A 13,501-nucleotide genomic window follows, 5' to 3' on the forward strand; every position below is an offset into this window, starting at 1 on the left:
CCCAATTTTGAAGGACAAAGCCATAAAATAAAGATGCCTTCAGACTTCACACAGTTAAAACTAGCTATGTTGCTGTAAATCCTTCAATTTTTTACTATCACTTCGGACCCTGTTCAGGGACCAGCATCTCAGTGGGCTTTTTTTATTGGATTTTGTTGCCCTTGGCTGGTGTCCCTCCTACATAAAAAAAAAGTGACCTCCCATATTTTGATGAATGTTCAATGAATAAAACAAGAACAAGGTTTATAAACACTTATATTACTCTACCTGTAAATTGTTGACATGAATATGTAATCCTTGAATGAGAAATTATTACAGTACTATGTTCATAATAATAAAAAAAGTCATCACCATAACAATCAATCTATTCATCTATGAATCTGCTCAGTTTTTCACTATGAAACACAACACATCCTCACCTCATCTCCCTGGAGTACTTATTTACCTTGAACTGGAAAGACCTGGTGTGCCCTGCAGCTGCCTCACATAATGACAGTCTGACTGGAATACAGCATGAACACTCTTTCTGTTATTATGCAGATGGTGGTACTGTCATATCTCATGATTTGAACGTCCTTCAGTTCAAACAACTCCCAATTTGAACAGGGTAGACAAACAAATTTTGTCCTCCAATTCTAACACAAACACCTGTTTTTAGCACTGCCACTCAGTCAGTCCCCCTTCCTTCTCCTTCTCCCCATTCCCTTCCTCTCCCTTCCCTGCATCCCATCCCTCCCCATTTCCTCCCTCCCTCTATCTATCTCACTCACCCTGCCTCCTTCCATATTCTCTCTCTCTCTCTCTCTCTCTCTCTCTCTCTCTCTCTCCAGTTCCTTACCCCATGAACTCTCCTTCTCCATATGTCCCTTCCTCCCATTGTTCCTTTCCTCTCCCTTCCTCTTTCATCTGGTCTCGAACTTCATTCCATCACTTCATTTCCCTTTTATCTGTCAGAGATAAGGGACAAGGGAGTCATACCTTGCTCTCTCCCCCCATCATTCATTATCAATTCTCAGGATTATTCTTACTTACACACACACACACACACAGAGAGAGAGAGAGAGAGAGAGAGAGAGAGAGAGAGAGAGAGAGAGAGAGAGAGAGAGAGAGAGAGAGAGAGAGAGAGAGAGAGAGAGAGAGAGAGAGAGAGAGAGAGAGAGAGAGAGAGAGAGAGAGAGAGAGAGAGAGAGAGAGAGAGAGAGAGAGAGAGAGAGAGAGAGAGAGAGAGAGAGAGAGAGAGAGAGAGAGAGAGAGAGAGAGAGAGAGAGAGAGAGAGAGAGAGAGAGAGAGAGAGAGAGAGAGAGAGAGAGAGAGAGAGAGAGAGAGAGAGAGAGAGAGAGAGAGAGAGAGAGAGAGAGAGAGAGAGAGAGAGAGAGAGAGAGAGAGAGAGAGAGAGAGAGAGAGAGAGAGAGAGAGAGAGAGAGAGAGAGAGAGAGAGAGAGAGAGAGAGAGAGAGAGAGAGAGAGAGAGAGAGAGAGAGAGAGAGAGAGAGAGAGAGAGAATTTTAGTGCAAAATAAAAATTGTGTACACTACAACAATTGTTTTCAAGACTGAAGACGGCAAGAACTTTTGACTTTTCTTTTGACTTATCATTTTGAGGTTGATGTTTATTTACAATAGTATTTTTGCATAAAATTTTAAGCATCTGACATATAGGACAATCTACTTTTTTTGTCTGTTTTTTAGGATGATTTAAGTGCTGTCTTATATGCCAAAATATCCAGTACTTCATGTTTCCTTTTACTGTATTTTTCTACAAATGATTTAGGTTATTTTCATTCAAATCTATGTTTAGGGCACAACAAAAAAAAAAAAGAGAGAGAGAGAGAGAGAGAGAGAGAGAGAGAGAGAGAGAGAGAGAGAGAGAGAGAGAGAGAGAGAGAGAGAGAGAGAGAGAGAGAGCGTAGGGGAAGATTTTGGGACCTGGAATGGATGAATTCTTTTTTGCATTAATTTGAGTGAGATAAATTGCTTCCCAATTTGAACATTCCAAAATTCAAACAGCCTAGAAGAACCAATTAAGTTTGAATAAAAAAAGTACCACTATACAGTATAAGCTTTGAACAGGGACATTTTTAAAATTCAGAAAACCAACAATATGGCACTAATTTCTGCATGTAAAGTTCATCCTGGGCATTCTCAATAATGAATTTTAAGTAAGCTCATGCAGAACCTGGTAGGACCATTGGTTCAGTATCACAATGTAAGGCCACGTTTCCTCCAAGTGAATTGATTACATTTATTTCTTAAGGAATCATTTGACTCCAGTAATTCTGAGTCAGCATTGTTCCACCTGACTGAGTCAAATTGTCCCAGATTTGGTAAACAATCCAGGTTTTTTTTTTTTCTTTAAAATGAACACAGAACAATGTAAAATGCTTGTCAAGTTGACTGCATCTCACTCTTGGTGCACAGGACCACAAGGATCATATGAAAGATGTCCCTCTGGTATTAAATCAATCAGGTTCTCTGAAAACATGATGCTCACTCCTTGGTGAAATTGCTGTGATTGATGAAAAATGTGCCCACATGTTTCAGACTCTGAGTTGCCATGAATCAGCATGATCTGAATTGACTCGATTCGCTTGGTGTAAGTGGTTACAATGAAATTAGTGTGATGAATCAAGACAAATCATGAATTGGGATGATTCTTCATGAAATGAACTGAACTGATTCACTTGGTGTAAATGTGACCTAAGTTGTCAAAATTATCAAGTATGTCACTCCAAATTCAAACTCAACTTCATTAATTTACCCTATAAAAATAATTTTCCTTTCTAATCCTTAATGCAGTACATTAATTATCTGTAAAAAATACATTGGGTGGACTTACCTCTGAGAAAAAGGAGAAATATAAGTACAAAGGAGGGAAGAGCCTCTCAGTATTACATACTGCATATCCACATAGTAAACAATAGTTTACACACTTCTGCTCCTTCATGTACTACTGCTCAGTCTCATTCATATTTAACTCGTGTCTTCCACATACAAACATAGAAAAATAAAATTCCTATTATCTCTTATCTTACCCACTTAGAACAAACCCTCAGCCACAAAGAAACTTATATAATGTTCCGTGTAGTTCCAGACTACAATCCTACTGTAGTTGTGTGGTATTTAGAACAACACTGCAGGTCACCTCACATATCCAATCTACCTTAAAATAGCTGGCATTTGATGTATTTTCTTATGTAGTATCCATGAAAATTAAAATGAATTATGAAAAATCATGATAAAAACTGAATAATAAAATCCTCTTTACTTCCCACATTTTCAATTATCTCACCATACCATAAATGAACTTGATGAGATGCTAGTTACACTTCACAACCATATCATATTCCTGCCAATAATATCAAGATCATCCACTGAATATGCATGTATGGTAAATATTACCAAAGAATTCTACCACATGACAATATTCCATAGCACCAGCAGTATATTCAAACTTATCCATCTATAAACCTTTAAAGTGATCTACCAATAAACCTTTAAAATGATCAATCCATAGCAATAAAAGGAGAATCTCAGTCCCCTTCCTCCATTCCTTTAAGTCACCTTTCTTGATATGCAAGAATAAAGTGGTAGTTCCTTCCAGCCCCGCTGTGGAGTGTAGCCAGGTCATGTCCCCAATTCCCACAGAAGAAATTTAAATTTATGAATACTTATCCTACCAAAAGAAACTTTATTTCATGTAAAGAGCTACTTGAAACTAACAACAGATCAATGAAACAAAGAGCTTGTTTTAAATAATATAAATTACACAGATATGAACAATTAGCAGAAACAAGATTTAGTCAGACTAAGAGTTGACCTCTACTTCCCAAAGCTATTTCCTTCTATAAGTTTTCTGCTGAAGATGACACTAGAATGTGAATTTATTCATTTTGATTTCACTTTGTTAAGTCTTCATTAATGACATAATTACAGGCAACCTGAACCATGTGATGCAAGGTGTTCCTAAGAGGGGACTGAGCATCGTACATGCCAACAATCACAGCAGAAAGCCACAACAAATGCAATGAATAGAGATTGGTATTATTTTTTAATATTCATTCAGCTAAACAAATAAGAATGAAAAGCAAATAATGAAATAGGGGGTGGTTAAGCAGCTAAATCCAGTACTATAATATGATTTGGCTAAACTGACAGAATGACAGAAAATTAGATAACCAAGACAGAGTAAAATTGATACAGGTGGGTGCATGAGGACAGCTAATGAAATGGGAGGACAGAGTGCTGATGAATGTGAGAGTGAAGGAAGAAAGGATAATGAGAGTACAGACTATGGATGGAGGGAATGCAAAGACACAAATCAACAGAAACTTCTATTGTGGCCATCCCATAGAGGTAGTTCTTAGAAAAAAATACCCAATATTGAGCAAAAAAAAAAGCTTCATCTCAAAAATCTTCTTTTCAAAACTATCACTAATTACATGAGATGGATAACAGCAAAAGTAATCCATCAATGTAATGTATTACATGGCAATGAACTCACTTTATTCATCACATCAAGTTAATCAAGTTAATCTAAACAAATGATAAGACATCAAAGATTTACTCATAGCGGCGTGATGGATGGTAGGTCTTCTGAGTCATCAAAGGCCCACCCTGGCCCCTCCTAGGTCTCAACAGAAGTCGGAAAGAGCCGCGGGGAAGCTGCGATGGCAGGCTGGGGGAGGAGGATGAGGAGCTGGGAATTGGATTGTTAGTATGGTCTTCTGGTCGCTGAGTGTTGTCTCCATCCTCTGAAAAGACTGAGGCTGGAAAAGACTCCTGAGTGCTGGGTGGAGAGCCTGGACGGTGCTGAAGGTTACCAATGTTGTGCACAATACGGCTGTGCACCCCTGAGCCCCACCGAGTCCCACATCTGCCCAAGGAGGGTGATGGGCCTCTTCCAAGAGAGCTGGAAGGCTGATCAGGATTGGGAAACACACCAAAGGTTGAGATGAGGCTGTTTGAAATAAGAGCATGGGAAGGAGGGCGAAGTCTTGGTGAGGAAGAAGGAAGGTGGGGAGGTATGGAAGCTGGGAGATGAGATGACAACACATGGGATGATATAGGACCTGTGATATTCTGATTCGACTGTGGCCGGGTGTTTGATGATGGAGAACGCAAGATACTGCTGGGAAAGGAGCAGGATATAGGAGCAGGTTGGGGAGGGAAGAGGGAACTAAATCTGTCACTGCTACTACGGGTGACTGCTACTGCAACATTGGGTGAAGGTGGTGGTGGTGGGGAGGGTGGCAGTGGTGGAGCAGGAGGAGGCTGTGCCGGTGTGGATGGTGGGGGTGGTGGTGGAGGTGGTGGTGGGGGGTGGTGGCTTTGGGCAGGGGTTGACAGCTTCTCCAATTCCTGTGAAACCCATAGAACACAAAACTATAATCAGCTGCATGATATAAAATTCAAGTCAAGTTATACATTCATATTCATCACTTCTTTGTAACTTGTTAAACCTTGCATTCTGCATTGTTTTCCATTACAACTTGATGATGACTGCATCTCTCTATATGAAAGGAAATTGAACACAAGCTGCATCTTGTATAGATACATGTTCATAAAACTGCTTGAATAGAGTAAAACTTGAACACAGAAATAAAAACAATGAAGAGAAAGTTTCAGCATTATCATATTTCCCTGGACAAGCCTTATGGTTTCTATGCTTCATAGAAATTAATGAAGGTAAAGGGTGATATTCATTAAACTTACACTGTTATCAAAGGTAGCTCTCCGATGCATTATGTGGAAAAACTAAGAAGAGACACTTACGAGATGAATGTGGGAGAATATGCCAGAAGGAGGAGAGCTGGGCTGTAGTGAGAGGTCGGGCATCTCCAACGAGGCATGGGATCACACCACTAGACCTGCTGCTGCTGCTGCTGCCACCAATGTTGCTAGTGCCACTGCTGCTACTGATACTACTGTTGCTGACTGAACTACTGCTGGCAATGTTGCCTGCTGTTTTGCTGCTCCCAATGTGACTGTTGTCTTCATCTCTCTTCTGGCCACATGCAGGCAGAGAAAAGATTAACACACCTAGTACAAAAAAGGCAATAAGAAAAAGTACAATGTCTGTGGTGTGCAAAGAATGACTGGTGAAAACAATCAAAGTGTACATGACAGATCTTGTATATCTAATAAAGAAAATGCAGTAAGAATGTAATGTTATTGAAGGAATCACGTATGGAGATGTAATTTTTCTAGCGCCAACATCATGCAATAGTAACCATTCAATACTCCACTCTTTCTTGATAACTTTCCATTAGGACAGTGGCCAAGACATGAGAATAATGATGAGATATTATGAATGTTGAGCAACACAAGAGCAAACATTGCACATAAGAGCAGTTTTTTTTACACCACCACTAAAAAACAACCTGTCATAACAGCTTCAACACACTTTCCACATTAATTTCATAAGGAGATGCTTTGGTATTTTGTAGTGACTATAATAAATAAATAAATAAATAAATAAATAAATAAATATATATATATATATATATATATATATATATATATATATATATATATATATATATATATATATATATATATATATATATATATATATATATATATATATATATATATATATATATATATATATATATAAGTAACAGTAATAAACAAATATATAAAGAAATAAATGAAAACAGATAAATAAATACATAGAATAAAAGGCAAATTATGTTGTTCTGGAGAGAGAGAGAGAGAGAGAGAGAGAGAGAGAGAGAGAGAGAGAGAGAGAGAGAGAGAGAGAGAGAGAGAGAGAGAGAGAGAGAGAGAGAGAGAGAGAGAGAGAGAGAGAGAGAGAGAGAGAGAGAGAGAGAGAGAGAGAGAGAGAGAATATCTAGAATTATCCAGAGGCATACATGGCAAGAACAAGGAGCATCTCTGAATCTGAAACTAAACTGAATAAATGCAAATACTACAAAGCCAGAATAGTATGGAGTTGGTTCAAATCTTGTATAACATAACTTAATAAATATTAAGAGACACATTGACACTCACAGAGAAGTATCTTATGAAGAAACTGGCTATATCACAACACACAAGTCCATGACTTATTATCATACTCCAATAACAAGAATCGTATGCTGAAGGAACACATTTTAATACAAAATATATCATACTGTGATTCACTGATATCAGACATATTCTTTTAACCTACAGTAATGCTGAGAAAAGGTTGGAGTTATGATGTGTGTTAATTTTTCACTAACCTGCTTCACATGCTGCATCAACAAGTAATCAATGTTGTACTTTGCAGGGTTCTCACTCTCTGTCTCCACAGAGGACTTCTGTCTGGCTGACACACTGCTACCATTCTTAAAGCAATGTTCAACACTTTCACAGGCCAACAACTTACTAGCCCTTTTGCTAGGTTGAACTTTTTTCACCTCCCTCTCTTGGGCTTCCTCATCAAGCTTTTCCATTTCTGGGACAACCTGCAACAACTAATAAATAATGCCCTTTAATAATCTGTTATCTTAAACACAATAAATCTCTTACCTATGTGTATATGTATTTAAGCATCTTGCACTTTAGAATTTTACAATACATACAACAACCTTCACATACTCTGTTCATACATTTAGCCTTGTATACTTTAATTTTTTCACTTTCCCAATCTTTTTTCTTCACGCATTATTGCACATACACTAGGGCCTCTGAACATGAAAAACTTTGAACATAATTTTTTTCCAAGTCCAAATGGCATGCAAAATCATTTTTAATCCTGAACATGAATTTTCCTCTAAACACACCACCACCACCTTGGCATGTTTTCATCATATATATGGAAACATACAGAATGGAGATTTGAGGGAATTTATTCCCTGAATACTATTTAATGATTCTGAGAGTACACTGTTTGGCAACACTTTGCCAGCAGTCCACCTGCCTCACTTGTTGCTGCCACACATGCAATGTGTTTCCTGTGGTGTTGTGACTTATTCATGTGTTCTTTTTTCTGCTTTTCATGTGCCAGCTAAGATGTCAAGAAAGAAGCTGATGGTCTCTGGCAAGAAGGTAAAGGACTCCATCACCAATGCAGTGAAGATAATTGACAGAGGCAAACAGGTGACAGACCTCACAAGGATATTTGGCCGATTACCTTCTTTCTTTATTATTTATTATTTCATCAATACTTTCCCAAATAATACTTTTATTAGTTTTATTTACTAACAATAATCCTGTTTCATGCTAAAAATTACTGATCATGAGTGATATGCACACTTTAAGCAGAGTTGAAACAAATTTTATTTTCCTTTATTCTAATGGAAAAATTAATTCTGCATGAGAATTGCCTCCTTGAATTAATCAAATTCATGTTCAGAGGTTATACAGTATGCTGTACGAATATGGGGACCTTATCATCAACAACACTCCTTCTGTGGTGCAGTCAGCCTTTGGTGTTAAAAGATGTGCCTTACTATGATATAGGGTGGCATAATAACTAGGTTAACTTGCCATAGAATTCTGTCCCAGTTACCTTGTAGCATTTTTACAGGTATGTCAATAAATAGGCTCCCCTGGGGCAGCTGCTTGGTGGCAGGGCTTCTGCATCAGAAAGTATGGTACATATTGCAACTGTCAGGCCACTACATCTGCCCAATATTAAGCGGACATATTAGGAGACTGTCCTATCTATGAGTGAAAAATGTTGCAGCAACTTTCAGTGCCAAGGCAGACTTGAATAGATATCCCTGCTGGTAATCCAGGTAGGATATCAAAAGGACACTGACAAAGCAGTTGGTTTAGGGTAAAAGGCACGACCCCTTGGTTTCCTCCTCCTTTGGTGACGTTTATTGGTACCTGGTTTTCCCCATATTATGACAAAGGTGAGCTGGTGGCTGAAATATGAGTAACTGAGATTGTGGATGTGGTGAGAATGACTGACAGGATAATGATTATAAAGACAATACCAGGTGAGAGTATAGTAAAAGCAGGACTGACATGCATTCTGTAACCTGGCTTGGCTTAGGAGTTGAAGGACATTTTTAGAATGGTCTTTTAAGGGTGATCATAGAATTATAAGTGATGATAGTTCTGGGTAACAAATAAATGCCAAAAATGTGAAAATAGACTGAATGGAAAAAAAATTGGGATGATAAATTAATTTAAGTATCTTGTATCAATCATGGAAGTATATTATATGAGACAAGAAAAGTGCTGTGGGGGGAGAAAAAGTGTTGGATTCAAGACATACAATGCTCTTTTGTCATCTGCCCAATACCATCCTTCTTCCTAGAATCTTTTTCAATGACTAAAAGAGGAAACATTTGCTGGTAACATAAATCACACTTGTACATAAAGCAAGAACATGTTGAAGTGGAATAAAAATTAAACAAAATGGAAATCTAAAGAGGCTGTAACATAGAGCAGAGACAAGAAATGGAGGGAAATGAGATGATATAGTGTTAAGATATGAGGGTAGCTTGTCTGAACAGTAAATTTATGCACATGTACATCTCTATATGCAATTAAACAAGTACAAAGTAGTTCAATTAACTGATATGAAATAAATGGGTTGAATGGCAAAGGCAAGGAGCTCTGCTGCTTCTAACCCACATGCCTTTACCTCCTCCACCACTACTGATGCTGTGCCTGGACCCTCCACTGTTACCACTGCCATGGAGAAGAATGAGGACCCAGATGACCCATCTGTGGTCCACATTGTATACTGTATCAAAATAAAGAATAAAAAGAAAAAAGACACAGAGTACTTATTTGCTCAAGTGTATGTATGTATGTACGTATGTATGTATATATGTATGTATGAATATATGTACTTATATACAGGGATGAAAATAGTAGACTGTACAGTAGGCATGGAAAGTGTTGATATCTGAAAGAAAACAAAAATTATATGACAGGAACAACTGTAGATAAATCAACGATCCCCTTTTTAGCCATCTCCTGTAAGTGTCTAGAGACTGGAGGCAAGGTTTAGAAGAAGAGACAGTGAAAAACTGGCCCAAAGCAGCATCATTACAATCTCAAACTTTGGCACAGATAATGTATCTATAGCATCTAGTTTAATGCAATTCCTTCAGGAGAAAGTCACATGGCCCAGAACTGTGCATGTTTTTGTGTATTCTGTTCTCACATCCAGATTGAAGCAGGGCTGCAGCACCACTGCATCTAAAACTGTGTGTGTGTGTGTGTGTGTGTGTGTGTGTGTGTGTGTGTGTGTGTGTGTGTGTGTGTGTGTGTGTGTGTGTGTGTGTGTGTGTGTGTGTGTGTGTTTGTGTGTGTGCTTGTCCTCACATCTGGTATAACGCAGCACTGCAGCCATACAGCACCATTGCATCTAAAAATGTGTGTGCGTGTGTTTTCTCCTCACACATGGTGTAACGTAGCATTGTGGCCATGCAATGTCATCACATCTAAAACTGTTTGTGTGTGTGTGTGTGTGTGTGTGTGTGTGTGTGTGTGTGTGTGTGTGTGTGTGTGTGTGTGTGTGTGTGTGTGTGTGTGTGTGTGTGTGTGTGTGTGTGTGTGCTTTGTCCTCACATTTGGTGTGATACAGCACTGTGGCTGTGCAGGGCCATCACATCTAAAAATATGTGTATGTGTTTTTGTCCTCACATCTAGTGTGACAAACTGCTGCAACCGTGCAGCACCATTACATCCACCACAGTAGTGAGATGCCTCTCATTTGTTTGTGTTCTTTGCTGGCACTGTCACTGGCCACCCTCTTCCCCCTAACTTGCATGAAAGCTTGTGTGACTAGTTTTGTGTCTAACAAGTGGTTTGTCTTAATGGAGAATCTGTATATTCAAGTATGTGAAGTATCCTTGGAAACATGTATACAATACATAGCACGTATGTACATATTTACTTTTACTTTCTGTGATACCACTGGTAGGAATGCATGACCCATATGTAATGAGTGTGAAATTTGGGAGATTATGCAAAAAAGTCAGGATGCTAAGAATTTGGGACTCAGCGCCAAACTCGAGGATCACAAAACTCAGGTACCATGAAACTTAGGTGCTGTGTGTGTGTGTGTGTGTGTGTGTGTGTGTGTGTGTGTGTGTGTGTGTGTGTGTGTGTGTGTGTGTGTGTGTGTGTGTGTCTATATATATATATATATATATATATATATATATATATATATATATATATATATATATATATATATATATATATATATATATATATATATATATATATATATATATATAATTTTTTTTCTCTTTCTCTCTGGTATCAACACTTTCCACTTCTTGTGTACAGTTCTTATGGGACTATCTCAAACATCTGGATTTTAAGAAATCTAAGTATCACTTATTCCCTGCATGTGTCTGGCACTCAAATATTTATCACACCAAACACTTACCTGTGGGTTCTCCACAATGGGACCAGAAACGATGGTGGTGAGTCTGGTAAGCACTTGTTTGCAAGTGAAGCGTTGGTTGGGATCCAACACCAAAAGGCCCCTGATGACATCCTTGGTAGCCTCACTCACCATCTTCTCTCCTCTAATGCAATACACATAAGTTACTTCCTACACACTGGCTGATGAAAATAGGCATTTTATTATTATTCCTCTCCATCTATCTCTCTCTGACATCTCATTCCCTCTAGGAGTATTCCCCAAATGAATGGCCAAAGAAGAATCTTAACCTTTCCCTGTTCAAGCATTCACTTCTTACTGGTTCCATCACTCTGCCTCTATTGACACCTTTCACATATGTGCTCTTTTATTTTACTCTTCCACTCTTCAAGTGGCCTTCCTCTGCTACTAATGCCTTCAATTTGTTATCCATAAAGATATTAAACCATGAGGACATCAATCATCCATCTCAATCCTGCTCCTAGAGCAAAACTCTCTCCAAGCCACCTTCACACAAGCATTTGCCTCCCTAAGAAGAGAAGAGAAGTAGAAAATCCTTTAAAAAAACTGTCATTACACACATGTTCTAAGGAAGCTTCCTTATGAATCCTACTATATGTATTGTCTACTGTTTAGGTACATGAATGCTATATAAAGGATTGTCAACCTTTTGCAAGCTGGTTCCCACAAAACTGATTCAATGCAATTGGCTCCCCTCCCCACTGCACCACCCACTCAACCCTCTCCCTAACTATGCCACCACAGACAGATAGAATCAGACAGATAGATAGATAGAGGGAGGGCATAACAGCTGCACCTTTGTACTAATAATCAGTGAGTCCATGATTTTCTGGGATTTTTCCCCCTTACCACAAGAGAGTGTCCATGCCCCCCCTGGTTGAGAACCACTGCTATATACTAAACAACTTTCCACTGTTTTCTAAGTATTCCTTGACTGTCACTCTAATTACAAATATCTGATTTAAACCTTTTCCTTTCCTATATCCTCCTTGTCCTTCACTGACCTTTATGCCAGTCACTTCAGTGAGTTTTTCAGTTAAGATTCTCCAGTAGACTTTTCCAGACACAAAGCAAACTTATCCCTTATAATTATTACATTAATTCCTGCAACCTTTACCTTTATGCAAGGATACAATAATTGTTTTCCTCCACTCATCTGTTACTTCTTTCCTCTATGCCAGGTCACATATGTATAAGGAATATCCATCCAACTACCATGTTTGCTCCATAATTTAACATATCTGCCATTATTCTCCCTACCACCTGCTGCCAAACTGACACTAATGCTTTTCCTTCTAATTCATCAAACCACAAGAATGCCTTTCCCACACACCTTTCATCTCCCCTTGTTCTTTTCTTGTTATAAGAGCTCCATCCACTTTCTTCATTCTCACACTCCCATACTGTCCTCCACCCACTTTTAACTTCCCTTCAAAAGCACTAATTCTCACTGAATTCTTCACTCAGCTTCCTACCAAACTTTTCATCTACTCTCCTTTTACTCTTTCTTGTCAACTCCCTTACTTGTCTATTCTAAGATTTGTACTTGGTCCTCCTCCTCACTTTAATTTCCTATGACCCATTCTTTTGTAATAGCTCCTGCCTTGCATATCTTTATCGTATTTTATTCTCTAGCCTTCTTCTTCTTATACATGATTCATCTTCCTGTTATCACCATTCCTACCTTGCTTGCATTTATCCTCTATTTCCATCTCAACTAGAGTAAAAATAGTATGATTCCTATAAAGTCTAGCCTTCCCTTCTTGAAATTTCAATCACCTCCTTTCTCTTTCCTGCTGCATGCATATCACTGACATCCACTGAGGTCACTCTTGAACAGAACCTGTCCTCAAGAACAAAGTGGAGCCCTTCTCTGGCCATAGTCACATTGTCTTCCCCCCGAAGGGGCCAATGGCAGCAGGCAGGGGCAGTGCAGTGCTCTGTCCAGTGCTAGCTACAGCTACAACATATGTTGGAATAAAACTAAATGAAATTTTTTAAAAAATTGGCTAAAGCCATACAGCAAATGATCACAGTGGCCCTCTCTGTTGGTTCCACCCCACAGGATGTACCAATGAAGTGTATTATGAAAAGGTCAAGGTGGGCTAGCCTACCCTTCCTTAGAAAAGAAGGCC

The 13,501-nt window shown here is 38.7% G+C and overlaps 1 protein-coding gene across 3 annotated transcripts in view; it reads right to left on the minus strand.

Annotated features, from left to right (window-relative positions):
* Window positions 1–3,672: 3,672 nt before the first annotated feature.
* The window catches only part of LOC135103507 (uncharacterized), a 23,664-nt gene continuing 13,835 nt past the window's right edge, over window positions 3,673–13,501 (minus strand). For 2 of the 3 annotated variants that reach the window (XM_064009904.1, XM_064009903.1), the window contains exons 8-12: window positions 11,349–11,490; window positions 9,585–9,686; window positions 7,225–7,458; window positions 5,771–6,002; window positions 3,673–5,356 (exon numbers count right to left, since the gene is read on the minus strand). In XM_064009904.1, the coding sequence (XP_063865974.1) occupies window positions 5,193–5,356; window positions 5,771–6,002; window positions 7,225–7,458; window positions 9,585–9,686; window positions 11,349–11,490 (874 nt within the window). In that variant the 3' untranslated portion in view covers window positions 3,673–5,192. The remainder of the gene's footprint in view (window positions 5,357–5,770; window positions 6,003–7,224; window positions 7,459–9,584; window positions 9,687–11,348; window positions 11,491–13,501) is intronic. The other variant, XM_064009905.1, reaches the window with a different exon arrangement.

Source organism: Scylla paramamosain, chromosome 9, assembly GCF_035594125.1.
Source record: "Scylla paramamosain isolate STU-SP2022 chromosome 9, ASM3559412v1, whole genome shotgun sequence".
NCBI lineage: Eukaryota > Metazoa > Arthropoda > Malacostraca > Decapoda > Portunidae > Scylla > Scylla paramamosain.